The sequence below is a fragment of the Leuciscus leuciscus genome (assembly GCF_965113295.1).
Source record: "Leuciscus leuciscus genome assembly, chromosome: 2".
In the NCBI taxonomy this organism is placed as follows: Eukaryota; Metazoa; Chordata; class Actinopteri; order Cypriniformes; family Leuciscidae; genus Leuciscus; species Leuciscus leuciscus.
Genome location: NC_138726.1, coordinates 45,097,484 through 45,111,185, shown reverse-complemented (window position 1 = coordinate 45,111,185; position 13,702 = coordinate 45,097,484). Strand labels below are relative to the sequence as shown.

Here is a 13,702-nt window from a genome sequence, read left to right as displayed (position 1 = left end):
GAAAGAATGAGAGAGAGGGAGGGCAGCTCTCAACAGTATTTGATGGCAGCGTCTCTACTAATAGCGAAGCTGTACATTTAACTGCTTCAAAAACAGTGACGTTAACACCTCGCTACGGAGAAATGTCATGCAAATTTTCAGTTGTAAACTGTCATATGCATGCTAATAAACAACTAGTTAATAGTGAGAATTGGACCCTAAACTAAAGTGTTACCATTTTTATTTTATTTAGTTAATTAGGATTATGTTAATATAACTAAATTTAAATAAGTAAATCAAGGCTTATTGGGTCCCCTCTGGTTGAGAACTACTGGTATAAATAAATCTGTTTGAAATAACACAACTAATTTGATTGATATTTTTCAGTAATGACAGATTTCTAATCTATATTTTTGGATTCGAACTGTTGTGTCCCCCAGCTTCTCTTTGTGAATGGGAAGGTGAGCTGTACAGTTAAAGGATGTTTGTGGTATGCCGTGTCCAGAGACACACCGTATTGTTTTCCTGCACACACACTTTCTATTGTTCTTCAGCAGCTGTCTGGAATGCAGATTTGATGCACTTTGTCCATTGGCCCGAACTTATAATTGCGCACACTAATTCAGTGTTTGTGTCTTCAACTTTTGAGTTGCGAACTTGTTTAGTTAAGTACTAGAAGTATGAAAATGTATTATTCACACTGAAAGAGTACAGTTTGTCTGTTGATGTTATATAAACCTGATGTGCTCGGCCTGGATGTGTGGTGGTGCCCATCTTGCAACAGAGAACAGTGTGCTCCTAAAATTTCTGGATGTCTGGTTCCTCCTAGTTCCAACTCCCACTTCCTGTTACACATGCTGACTGTAATAGCAGCTTTAGGAGCTGAGCTGGGAACCATGGGACAGAAATGTTTATTTACAGTAAATAACCATTGTCAGGGGCGGAAGAACTGTTTTGAAATACATATTTTGTCCCTGACTTAAGCCAAGTCTGAAACACAGACCTTATTTGGACTGCGAGCGTATATACGTTTTTAAGATATTTAGATTCACACACTCATGCTCAGACTTAAAGGAAGGGTAGGTCTTTACAGGAAAGCCACGTGAGGGAAGGAAAGTGTTGCTGTCTTGCTTTGGCATATACGTCTGGGATTTATTGAGCAATTGGCACACCATATGTCAGAAAAAAAACTACTGCAATAGATTATCCATACATAACAGCTTAAATTTTAAAGGTGCAGTGTGTCATTCTGACCTGCTAGTGGTACCAAATGGAATTGCAATAGTCATTCCCCAGTTTTTTTCCAATCAGAATATTTGGATTTTTATGTTGTTTAGACCCCAGAAATATCTTATTTTGTGTTCTACAGAAGACAGTAATATAGGTATGGAACAACTGTGAGTAAATGAAAACCGAATTTTCAACCATACCTTTAAATCACCCCAGAGTGACTCACGACTTTGGTTGAGCCAGAAATTGACATGTACATGTTGGGCTGCTCAAACAAACAGGAATATTTTGAAATCGCAGTGTTCACATTATTGGGTGTATTACACACATTACCTTTTAATCATTACCAATATTCCATGTCTCAGCATTTCTTGCAGCGTTTAAATAGAAAAAGAGCAGTTAATAAATGATACTTTTAGCCATGTGCAAATCGCATTACAGGAACCAATGGCTGTAATCTACTGTAAAAGCCAACTGGCCAAATGCTGATATAAAACTGTAAGCACCACTTCTCTCATGAGGAAATAAAGTGTGGAGAGCCACTTCAGTAATCATCTATCAAAGGTTGCCTGGTCTCTCCGGGAGAAACCCCAGTTGCACTTCACTCTATGAGTTTATGATCTTGTGGTTTGGAGAGGCCGTGGAGGAGAGTTATGAAGGACAGAGACAGCAAACTAAGGAAGCTTCAAGAAAAAGCAGTTTCACGGTAAGACCCTGTCCGCTGTGCTAAGGAACAAGAAAGAACAAAGGAGACTCAATGCCAAAACAATGGACATTCCTTACATTCCCAAGACCACCACCCCCCTCCTGACTTTCCACATATTAAGAACAAAACTCTAAGATCTTTCAGACTCCAAAACTTTCCACATGCCAGCCTCAGTGTATGGTGTTATTGTATAATATGTTTTTGATCAAATTTGAATGCACAGAATTGATAGTTTATGGCTTGCTGTGCTGTTTTTTGTTTAGAAAATGTGCTGGATTTCTGTATATGTTTATATTAGGGATGCATTGGTAGTCGATAATTATTTGAATGCTTTGGCCTACAATATGAAAAATGGATAGTCATTTTGAGATTTGCTAAAGATGTTAAATTTAATAACATTGTTTGGCATGGTAATGGGTATGACAATGTTCATGTGTTTGATCTTGGCCTAATAGATTTGCTACGCTGCTGCTGTTGGTTATTGCTGCTGCTTCTGCAGAGGAAGTATGGGACTTGCTACTGCCAATACATACATGATGGTGCTGTGTGCAAGAAAGACATGCTACTAGTGTTGTCACCAGGGTTTGAAATTAACTTTTTCACTCACCAGCCAATTTGGCTACTCAATTTTTAAGTTACCGGCCATTCAGAACTTCTACTAGCCAAAAGAAAATGAACCAGATTAACTACGTCACAGCTTATATGTATATATAAATAAATAAATAAATATATAAAATAAAATTAGGATTTCTTACATTCATTTCTTATTCAAACAATATCCTGTCATCCAGCCATCTCGTCCCCTCCTCTTTCATCCTCCACCAAAAATGTATTTTATGTGGACAGATCAAAGAACATAAAAAAATGTAGGATGTTGAAAAATAACAATGTCTTTTCTGTTGACCAAATGCTTTTTTATCTTCGCTATTGCATCCATGCAAATGAATAAGCGCACCATTATTTGTTGCGTAGTGACGGGCATGTTCAAATAAGCCAGATATGCGCAGATTCTGCGCAATACGCTGTATTTAATATATCACGATGACTCACAAGTATTTGCGCTATATTTGCGCAGATTTGGCTTACACGAACTTCCGCATCAAAAGTGAGTAAACATTAAGTAACACGCCAAATTGGCTAGTGATTTTACAGCGTTACCGCCAGTTCATTTTTGTCCACATTTGGCGGGTTGGCGGGTGTTAATTTCAAACTCAGGTTGTCACGATACTGGAATTTCCAACTTCCAATACCTTGAAAGTAGTATCTCGATATTCTATACCATTTTCGATACCACGGGGAAAACTGCCATATATACCGCCATACAGATAATTAGGGTTATTATGTTGTAATAGCTTAAACAGCTCAGGAAGGCTTTATTTGAATAGATGAACTACATTTACAGAAAAAAAAGTAAACAGTCAGTAATAAAGTAAGAACAAATAAACGCATTGCAAATGATGGCACAAATAAATACAATAGAATAAAGAGACATATTATATAAACATGGCTTTAAGTTTTTCAGGTGGGTCTGACAGTATTCAGATAGAAACTACTACAGAAATAAAAGTAATCAAATGTAAAATAACACTGGATAGTTTTCATTGTAAAAATGTTAAACATATGCTTACAATTAAAGTTACAAAACAAGAAGAGTAATTTTCTGTCTTTTGTTCTTTGATTAACATGAGACAGCACCAGGTTTATTAAGCTGTTGTCACTTTAATCCAATATACTGTTAAACAACATGCGTTTTCTCTCAACTATTTACATTTAGGTTCCAAAACTGTATTTACCTGAATACCCGGCAAGGCGGCATTTTTATTTAATTTTTTTTATGTAATTGACCGTTTAAGCACAATAAGCCACGAAAAATACTTCTAAATTACAAAAATAATGCGCAATACCAGCACTATTCAACTAGAGCGAATGAGACAAGTGAATGAGAAGGCGAGTGTGTGTCAAAATGTAAATTCTCTATCGGAGAAATGAGAGTGTGAGAACGCACAGCTGTTATCAGTGTATTGATACTGCAAAAAAAGGAGTATTGGAACCGTTTCAGATATTTCAGTATTGATATTTATATTTTGATATGTATCAAATTGATAACACTACATAGATAACACTACATGGTCCTGCTGCACAATATAGCCTACATGAATTACCCATTGCAGATCTATACAGGTGGAGCTGGGGAAGGTGGCGGGTTTCTGAAAGCGTGCTGCAACTGCTACAGTATATGCTGACCGCTGACCAAGTATTTGAAGGTTGAGCAGCAAGCTTATTGGCTACTGATACAGCAGGAACCAATCAGCTGTGCAATAGAGAGATGATGTGATTGCAAGCAGATTGAGATAAGGACCTATCAGCCTCTGCCATCTAGAGTTTTTATGACAGATTTATATTTTAGTGGTAATGGACAAAGGCTCCTTTTTCTGAAATATGTCAAGTGATCAATCCAGACAGTACCTCTTGTGTGGGTTCATCTTTTGGGATTGCATTACGGTGGGACTGCGTACATCAAAATGGCTTCCTTTTTTATTAGCCCAGGGTTCTGCACCGTAGTCCACCTTCTCGCATCACAGTAAAAACGTTCTGATATACTGGCCATGTGGACAAGATGTAGGCCATCAGTTAGATTAACCTCTGTTCAGTTGCCAGGGAAAGGGTAAACGAATTGCGGTGTTAACATGAGTGTAGACTGTGAAGCCTTGTGAACTGCTCTGCATCTGTTTTAACATCTGTTATTTTAGTTTGTTTAGAGCAGTTTGTTATTGAGTCTGCAGTCTCCCACACTTGTATTCATTCACTTTATGCTCTTGTGATTGAAAGGCTACTGGGGTCATGACTTGGTACATCTCTCTGCTATTTTTTTCTGTCCAAAATAGTTAGGAAGGGTTTGATGTGGCTGATAAGCTTTTAGGCTGCGATGCATTTTTGCACGCTTTCTTTCCCTTTGAAAAAGACTTTAAAATCAGAGTGAAAGAGAATCCAAAACAACAAACATGCTATTGTGCTGGATAGCCCAACTCTTGACTGCTCCCTTCCTGGACTGGGCTTTTCGTTGCGCCCGTACTGGTAAAAGCCTGGGTGATTTAAATGGAATGCAGCCTGTGCGTCTCGCTCGCTGTTTTCGGGAAACAGGCGAACAAATGATGTTGATTGCACCGACTGAAAGTGGAGAGTGGTGTGCATGCATGCTTGCTTGCTTTATTTATTTATTTATTTATTTATTTATCTATCTATCAGGGACAATACAGAATGAAATTGTTGCATATACAGTAATTTTTATGCAACATTGGCTAATAGCTAATTTGAGGTCTAATGTCTATTAATTTAGGGATATACAAATTAATGAAAAATACATTGTAGTACCATGAAACTATTTTGTACTTTTTTTAGTACAAAGAAATTGAAACCGTTGACCAGCTGGATCCTAGCAGAAGTATCCAGAATTACAGACCTATCTCTCTCCTACCATTCATTGCGAAGACACTTGAAAGAGCTGTCTTTAACCAAGTAACATCCTTCTTGTCTCTAAACAACCAGCTGGATGTCAACCAATCTGGCTTCAAGAAAGGGCATTCAACTGAGACTGCATTACTGTCAGTCACAGAAGCCCTACGGATCGCAAAAGCTGCTTCCAAATCTTCAGTCCTCATTCTCCTGGATCTGTCTGCTGCCTTCGACACTGTGAATCATCAGATCCTTCTGTCCACCCTCTCAGCACTGGGCATCACAGGAACTTCACTCCACTGGTTTGAGTCCTATCTCACAGGTAGGTCCTTCAAGGTCGCATGGAGAGGTGAGGTATCCAGAGCACATCAGCTGACCACAGGTGTTCCCCAGGGTTCAGTTCTTGGTCCCCTCCTCTTCTCCATCTACACCACATCACTGGGACACATCATACAGGCACACGGTTTTTCCTACCACTGCTATGCTGATGACACGCAGCTCTTCCTCTCATTTCAAACAGATGATCCCACAGTAGCTGCACGGGTCTCAAGCTGTCTGGCGGACATCTCCACATGGATGAAGGAACATCACCTGCAGCTCAACCTGGCAAAGACTGAGCTTCTCGTCCTCCCTGCCAATCCGTCTCTACAGCACGACTTCACCATCCAGCTAGAGTCATCATTAATCACCCCATCAAGATCGGTCAGAAATCTTGGAGTAACGTTTGATGACCAGCTGACCTTCACAGATCACATTTCAAAGACAGCTCGATCATGCAGGTTTGCACTGCACAACATCAGGAAGATCAGGCCTTTCCTAACTGAGCATGCAACACAACTTATCGTCCAGGCCCTGGTCATCTCTAGGCTGGACTACTGCAATGCTCTTCTGGCTGGACTTCCAGCATGTGCAACCAAACCCCTACAGATGATCCAGAATGCTGCAGCTCGTCTTGTCTTCAACGAGCCCAAGAGGGCCCACGTCACTCCTCTGTTCATCTCTCTGCATTGGCTACCTCTCGCTGCTCGCATCAAGTTCAAGGCACTGACGCTTGCTTACAGAACTATCACAGGCTCAGCTCCCTCCTACTTTCACTCACTCCTACGAGTCTACATCCCTACCAGACACCTACGATCGGTCAACGAGCGACGTCTCGTGGTTCCATCACAGAAAGCCACAAAATCACTTTCCAGAACATTCTCATTCACAGTTCCATGCTGGTGGAACGCTCTCCCCACCCTCAACCTGGAATGCAGAATCCCTGACAACATTCAAAAGACAGCTGAAAACCAATATCTTCCGTGAGCACTTAACCTCATAAAAAAAAAAATATTCGTATTTTGAGCACTTCTTGCGTTGTTGTTGTTTTTTGCCTCTTCATGATGACTCGCTTAATTTAGTCCTAATTTGTAAGTCGCTTTGGATAAAAGCGTCTGCTAAATGACTAAATGTAAATGTAAAATGTAGAAGTAGTATTCCCAGATCTCAATTACAATCTGTGCAAATCGCTATATTCTTGATCAGTGTATTATTCTTGAACATTAACATCTACTTGGATATGGGCATGGTAATTTATGTATTCCCTACAATAAGAGAGAGAAGGCTGTGTTGGTTGTGAAAACGAACTGTGTTGGTTGTGAAAACCAAAAAGAGAGAGGAAGGATCTTTGACTGGAACATAGCATACAGTACTACTGACTCATGTGCGTGTCACCAATGTTTCTTACAATAACCAGTGACATCACACATTAAGATCAGTTTATGGTTTAATTACCCTTTTTTGCTACCACACACAATCTTAATTCCTATAAAGCATTTAGGCCCTGTTTACACGAGAACGCTCGCGGGTGAAAACGTACAAATATTTTATCAGATGTGCCTTTCGTTTAGATGGCGACGGCGTTTTTGGGGCTTAAAAACGCAAAAAAAGTGAAACCACCCTCCAGAGTGGAAATCTTAAAAACGCTCCACCGTCGCGTTCCCGTCTATAAAGGGTAAAAACACAAAAGTCTGCTAGACAGGGAAGGTTGTACGCAGGCGCGCGGACTTGGTGTTGTTGTGTGGCAGTGCTTCACATTGTCACCTAGCCGCCTGGAGTGCATACTACATCGAATTTCACACACTTTTGCGTCACCATATGCACGCAGATTCTCTTACATTCATTTCTTATTCAAACAATATCCTGTCATCCAGCCATCTCGTCCCCTCCTCTTTCATCCTCCACCAATTCTCTTGGCACAGCTACTAGAAGACTTACAACTGTCAGACAGGCTGCTCACGTCACATCCACGTCGTCAAGCTCAGTTTGAGTCTGGGTCGCTGTGTCCAGTTCATATCTGCAGAATAAAAAGTGATAACGCAACGCCACTTTTGCGTTTTCTCTTCAGACCGTTTCCGTGTAAACATAGCCTTAAAAGTTAAACTCTACAGCTAGCTACCCATAATAGTGTGAATTGGTGTCACATAAGGGCTTAACCCTGTGTTGATGTGTTTTTAAAACCCAGAGTTAAGGCTAATTTTAGGTAATGTTCCACACTCTTGTGCAGTGCTAACTTCAAATTTGTGTTGTCAAAGATATATGCTGTCTCCCAATTCGCCTTCTTCTATGGCCTAAAACAATGTACACTTTTTGTGAAGAAAAAGTACATACTTTTGGGTGTGTTGTAGAATAATTTTTCATTGTAGTTCTGAACCAAAACTTCCTCAAAAATGGTTGTAGTAGGTAACATTAGTTGTTCATCCGAGTACTACCTTTGGTACCATTTAAACTTAAACTTATAGTTTTGGACGCAATAATGCTAATTTCGAATACCATTTACATTTACATTTAGTCATTTAGCAGACGCCTTTATCCAAGGCGACTTACAAATTAGGACTAAATTCAGCGAGTCATCATAAAGAGGCAAGAGCAACAACAACGCAGGAAGTGCTCAAAATACGAAGTTCAGGTATTATTCAGAGTAGCATAAGCCTGATAAGTGGTGTTTCGAAGGGAAAGTGGTGTTTCGATTATTTTTTTTATAAGGTTAAGTGCTCACGGAAGAGATTGGTTTTCAGCTGTTTTTTGAATGTTGTCAGGGATTCTGCATTCCGGATGAGGGTGGGGAGAGCGTTCCACCAGCATGGAACTGTGAATGAGAATGTTCTGGAAAGTGATTTTGTGGCTTTCTGTGATGGAACCACGAGACGTCGCTCGTTGACCGATCGTAGCTGTCTGGTAGGGATGTAGACTCGTAGGAGTGAGTGAAAGTAGGAGGGAGCTGAGCCTGTGATAGTTCTGTAAGCAAGCGTCAGTGCCTTGAACTTGATGCGAGCAGCTAGAGGTAGCCAGTGCAGAGAGATGAACAGAGGAGTGACGTGGGCCCTCTTGGGCTCGTTGAAGACAAGACGAGCTGCAGCATTCTGGATCATCTGTAGGGGTTTGGTCGCACATGCTGGGAGTCCAGCCAGAAGGGCATTGCAGTAGTCAAGCCTAGAGATGACCAGGGCCTGGACGATAAGTTGTGTTGCATGCTCAGTTAGGAAAGGCCTGATCTTCCTGATGTTGTGCAGTGCAAACCTGCATGATCGAGCTGTCTTTGAAATGTGATCTGTGAAGGTCAGCTGGTCATCAAACGTTACTCCAAGATTTCTGACCGATCTTGATGGGGTGATTAATGATGACTCTAGCTGGATGGTGAAGTCGTGCTGTAGAGATGGATTGGCAGGGAGGACGAGAAGCTCAGTCTTTGCCAGGTTGAGCTGCAGGTGATGTTCCTTCATCCATGTGGAGATGTCCGCCAGACAGCTTGAGACCCGTGCAGCTACTGTGGGATCATCTGGTTGAAAGGAGAGGAAGAGCTGTGTGTCATCAGCATAGCAGTGGTAGGAAAAACCGTGTGCCTGTATGATGTGTCCCAGTGATGTGGTGTAGATGGAGAAGAGGAGGGGACCAAGAACTGAACCCTGGGGAACCCCTGTGGTCAGCTGATGTGCTCTGGATACCTCACCTCTCCATGCGACCTTGAAGGACCTACCTGTGAGATAGGACTCAAACCAGTGGAGTGAAGTTCCTGTGATGCCCAGTGATGAGAGGGTGGACAGAAGGATCTGATGATTCACCGTGTCGAAGGCAGCAGACAGATCCAGGAGAATGAGGACTGAAGATTTGGAAGCAGCTTTTGCGATCCGTAGGGCTTCTGTGACTGACAGTAATGCAATCTCAGTTGAATGTCCTTTCTTGAAGCCAGATTGGTTGACATCCAGCTGGTTGTTTAGAGACAAGAAGGATGTTAGTTGGTTGAAGACAGCTCTTTCAAGTGTCTTCGCAATGAATGGTAGGAGAGAGATAGGTCTGTAATTCTCTACAAATGATGTGTTTAGCGTTGGTTTTTTGAGCAATGGAGTAACCCCGAGCCTGCTTGAATGCTGTAGGGAAGGTGCCAGTGTGGAGGGATGAGTTGATGATGTGTGTGAGTGATGGTAGAAGTGTGGGAGAGATGGCTTGTAGAAGGTGTGAGGGGATGGGGTCAAGCGGGCAGGTGGTAGGGTGACTGGAGAGGAGAAGTGTAGATACTTCTTCCTCGGTTAGCGAAGAAAAGGAGGACAGAGGGGTATTGGCTGTGGAAGGGGTCGGTCTGGGTTCCTGGACGGTTCCGTTCCAATTTAGGATGGATAATATGCAAATCGGGATGCAGTAATACAGAGTGACACAATAGGGCTTTTCACACATGAAATATTTAACCCTGGGTCATTCTAAACCCTGGGTTATCTTGCTTCACGTTTCACACTGGTCATAATTTACCCAGGGGGTTAAAAATGTATCCTGGGTATTCATAAACTGATGCTTCACATTGTATATTCCTAAACCCTGGGTTAACGTTCTTATTTGCATATTTACTGTGTCAGTGTCATTGATTGGATGAACGCAGCATGCGACAGCATTTGTTTGCCTGTTTACATAAAAGCTCTAGCATTGCGCCTCCTCGTATTGCCGACTGTACTTTCGAATTATACTGAATGGACTTTTCGGAATATAAAGTTAAGAATAAAATGGAATAAAACTCTTCTTCACTGAAATTGTCATGTTTTCTGTCAGCATTTTTCATTCAGATTTGGTATAGCATGTTGTGAACAAAAAATTATTTAACTCTTTGGCTGAACTATCCCTTTAAGAATGACACGGTGTTAACAATTCAACTGAAGAACCCATTAGTGGGAGGTTGTGCTCCATCATAATTTGTCCTACACATGATTGTTGGGTTTTTCGTTTATTCAGTGTTGTAGTTGTTAATCAGACTGACCCCAATATGACTTTTATCAGCCCTTTTGATTTGAGCAGGAAAAGCTGTTTACTAAGCACAGCTGATATGAGTTAAATTCTATTTTATTCTCTCTCTCTCTCTCTCTCTCTCTCTCTCTCTCTCTCTCTCTCTCTCTCTCTCTCTCTCTCTCTCTCTCTCTCTCTCAGGCAGTTTCTGGAATAACAAAACACACACTGTTGCTTCTATGTGCTTTGCATTGTTGTGCTTTCTACACTATTGAAAAGAGCAAGAATACATGTACCTGGCCTCATGCCCCAGGGACAATGCACCGTTTCAATCATTTCGTCTTATACCACCAATTTGTTTCCCTTTTTTCACATACAGTATATCCTCCTTCCTCCCTCCCTCTCTCTCTCTCTCTCTCTCTCTACCTCCCCTCACTCTCTCACCACTGCTGGCCGAAATTGACTGCTCTCCCAGGGAGACAGGAAGCGGCCCTCACATTTTTCCCCCATTCAAACAATAATAGGAGAGAATGCTAGGTATTATTTTAGCAGTGGCTTGCCGCTTTATCTCCGCCAAACATAGTTTCCTCTCCGTCTGAGCACTGCTTCCTCTCCCTCTAATGTCATTAGAGAGAGTGGGTGGGAGGCTGTGTATGTGAGCGAGAGAGAGAATATGCTGTTTAGTGGACTGAATGTTTGGTCTTCAGTTGTAACTTGAAATATTGAGAGAGAGAGAGAGAGAGAGAGAGAGAGAGCTGCTGTTTGAGAGGGGAAGTGGGGGGAGTGTTTGTCTGTTAATTTTTCCTGGACTAGGAATCTGGTAAGAGCCTCTGGCTGCCTCATTACAGCTAAATGACCACCAACCTTCACTCATGTGAGCGCTGAAGTCGTTAGGGTCCTGATAAAGACTGACCACTCACAGCAGACACAGACCTCAGGGTTGTCCTTTGACACGAGACGTCTACTGATGGTTTAAACTTGAACTTCATCTTGAACCTGTAGCTGAAAAGTCTTGGATTGGATTCATCTCAGAATATTTGTCTTGCTGTGAGAACATCTGGAGTTGTGTCAAGTGCTGTGAGTATCTAAATAAGTTTCGTATTGCACAGAAAACCTCAAGTGGGAGTCAAACCAGCACTAATTTCAACCTGGTTAGCCTGTTTCTGTTTGGTGCATTTCACTGGAACAGTACTGCCGTGCTAAGGCAAATGCAGTAACTCCACCAACACTGAAACTGAGAAAAATGGTTTCAGAGTTTGTTTTTGTTTTGTTTTGTTTTTTGTAAATTTTGGATTGCTTTGGTAGTTTTATGTTTTATGTGAATCTGAACATATTGAGCCAAAACTCCATCTCAGGACAGATCATAGTCTACCCAATTTCAGTCATAAATTAATTTAGACAAAAAGTTATCGTTTCTGTGTTTAAGTTTTTCCTTTAGATAGCTGTATGGAGACTCAGATCAGCTTGGTGTTATGTTTGATCAACAGTGTTTATTGGACGAGGATGACAATACGAATATAGCTATGAGCTGTCTTGTGAAAACTTGAACATCCTGAGATTGCAAAAGTTTTTTAGGCAAAAGTGTTAATTGGGATGAAATGTTAATTACATTTATTGTTTATAGGTTTCTGAAAGAGACATTTACATTTTGATGTGCCTCCGGGTTTATGCTTCAGTTAAAAAAAAAGAAAATTCTCTGTTTACTAAATGTCATATTTGCTTGTGTGGTAGGTGTGTGTTTTTAATGTGTATTCATTTGTTTAATTTGTTGTATTAGAGTAAATATTCTTCTGCTTGCTTACCTCACTCTGACCTCACTCTATTAAATAGCAGATATCGCTTTGTTTCACAAGTGTTTTAAGATCAGTAAGATTTTTGGATTTTTTTTCAATAAGGATGATTAAATTTGTCAGAAGTGACAGTAAAACATTTATAATGTTTCATAAGATTTATATTTCAATTAAATGTTTGTTTTTTAAAACTTTCTTTTATATTCATCTAATTCTGAAAAAACATAATCCGTTTCCACAAATATATTAAGCAGCACAACAGATTTCAACATTGATAATAATAAGAAATGTTTCTTGGTCAGCACATCAGCATATTAAAATGATTTCTGAAAGATCATGTGACGCTGAAGACTGAAGTAACGATGCTGAAAATTCAGCTTTGCATCACAGGAATAAATTACATTTTAAAGTGTATTCAAATATAAACCAGTTAGGCTATTTTAATTGTATTTTTACAGTATTGCTGTTTTTACTGTATTTTTAATTAAATAAATGCAGCCTTGGTGAGCATAAGAGACCCCAAACTTTTGAATTGTAGTGTATAATGTCTCCTGTCCTGTGCGTTATACCAAAAGATTGTTTTTCCTTACATATTGCATTTTTGCTTCTATTCTTTTCTAGCCTCTTGTGGAAAAACTTAAATTATTATTAGTTGAATAATAAACTCTTAAAAAACATTGTTCCCTCTGGATCATTATTGCCATCTGGAATGTTTGTGAATACTGTACTCCTGTCAATGGAACTGATGGGATGTACCTGGAATCTGGGCCTTGTTCCATTAATGCTGCTACTTTATAAATTAATTGGCTGTTTTTTTTACTGTAGATGTCTTAGAAAGAACCTAATTTAGCCATTTCAGTAATCCAGTGGATGGCAGATATGAAAGCGTTCCAGATGGTGAAGTCAAACAGATTTCCCTTGATTCCTGTATGTGTTTGTCTAGACTGACACTGCTTTGGGAGTATAGGGTCTTTTCTTCATTCTTGAATGCTGTGGTTTCCAGATTGTGGTTTCTTTTTGTCAGTAATTGATACTAGGGAATATTAGAGTGATGTTATACTTCTTACACTGTTCAGTCTATACACTTCTTACTGACTTTGTGTTTGCTTGTATCTCTGTTCTTCGAGCAGGCGCAGTGTGCCAGTGATCCGTCCCCACTCTTGGCACCTGGCAAAGCTGTCAGAGGCACCCTGCACTACGGGCACTGGTGATCCGTCAGATGGCCCCTCGGCTATGCAGCTCCACTTCACACCTCTCAATGTACCATGGCACTCTGGAGGTGACAACAGGTTGGTAT

At 40.6% G+C, this 13,702-nt stretch overlaps 2 protein-coding genes across 9 annotated transcripts in view; both read left to right on the top strand.

Moving 5' to 3' along the window:
- shroom4 (shroom family member 4) overlaps positions 1–13,702 on the top strand; it is a 50,228-nt gene that overhangs the window by 24,618 nt on the left and 11,908 nt on the right. For 4 of the 8 annotated variants that reach the window (XM_082158759.1, XM_082158756.1, XM_082158760.1 and 1 more), the window contains exon 3: positions 13,533–13,694. In XM_082158759.1, coding sequence (XP_082014885.1) covers positions 13,533–13,694 — 162 coding nt within the window. Of the gene's footprint in view, positions 1–11,306; positions 11,693–13,532; positions 13,695–13,702 lie in introns of those variants that run through there. The other 4 variants (XM_082158763.1, XM_082158761.1, XM_082158762.1 and 1 more) reach the window with 4 other exon arrangements.
- LOC309492919 (uncharacterized protein) lies at positions 1,826–6,690 on the top strand (the record flags this gene model as incomplete). Its single annotated transcript, XM_082161959.1, has 3 exons — positions 1,826–1,915; positions 5,405–5,690; positions 5,889–6,690. 3 exons carry the CDS (start codon positions 1,826–1,828, stop codon positions 6,671–6,673), a joined length of 1,161 nt encoding a protein of 386 aa, XP_082018085.1. The 3' UTR covers positions 6,674–6,690.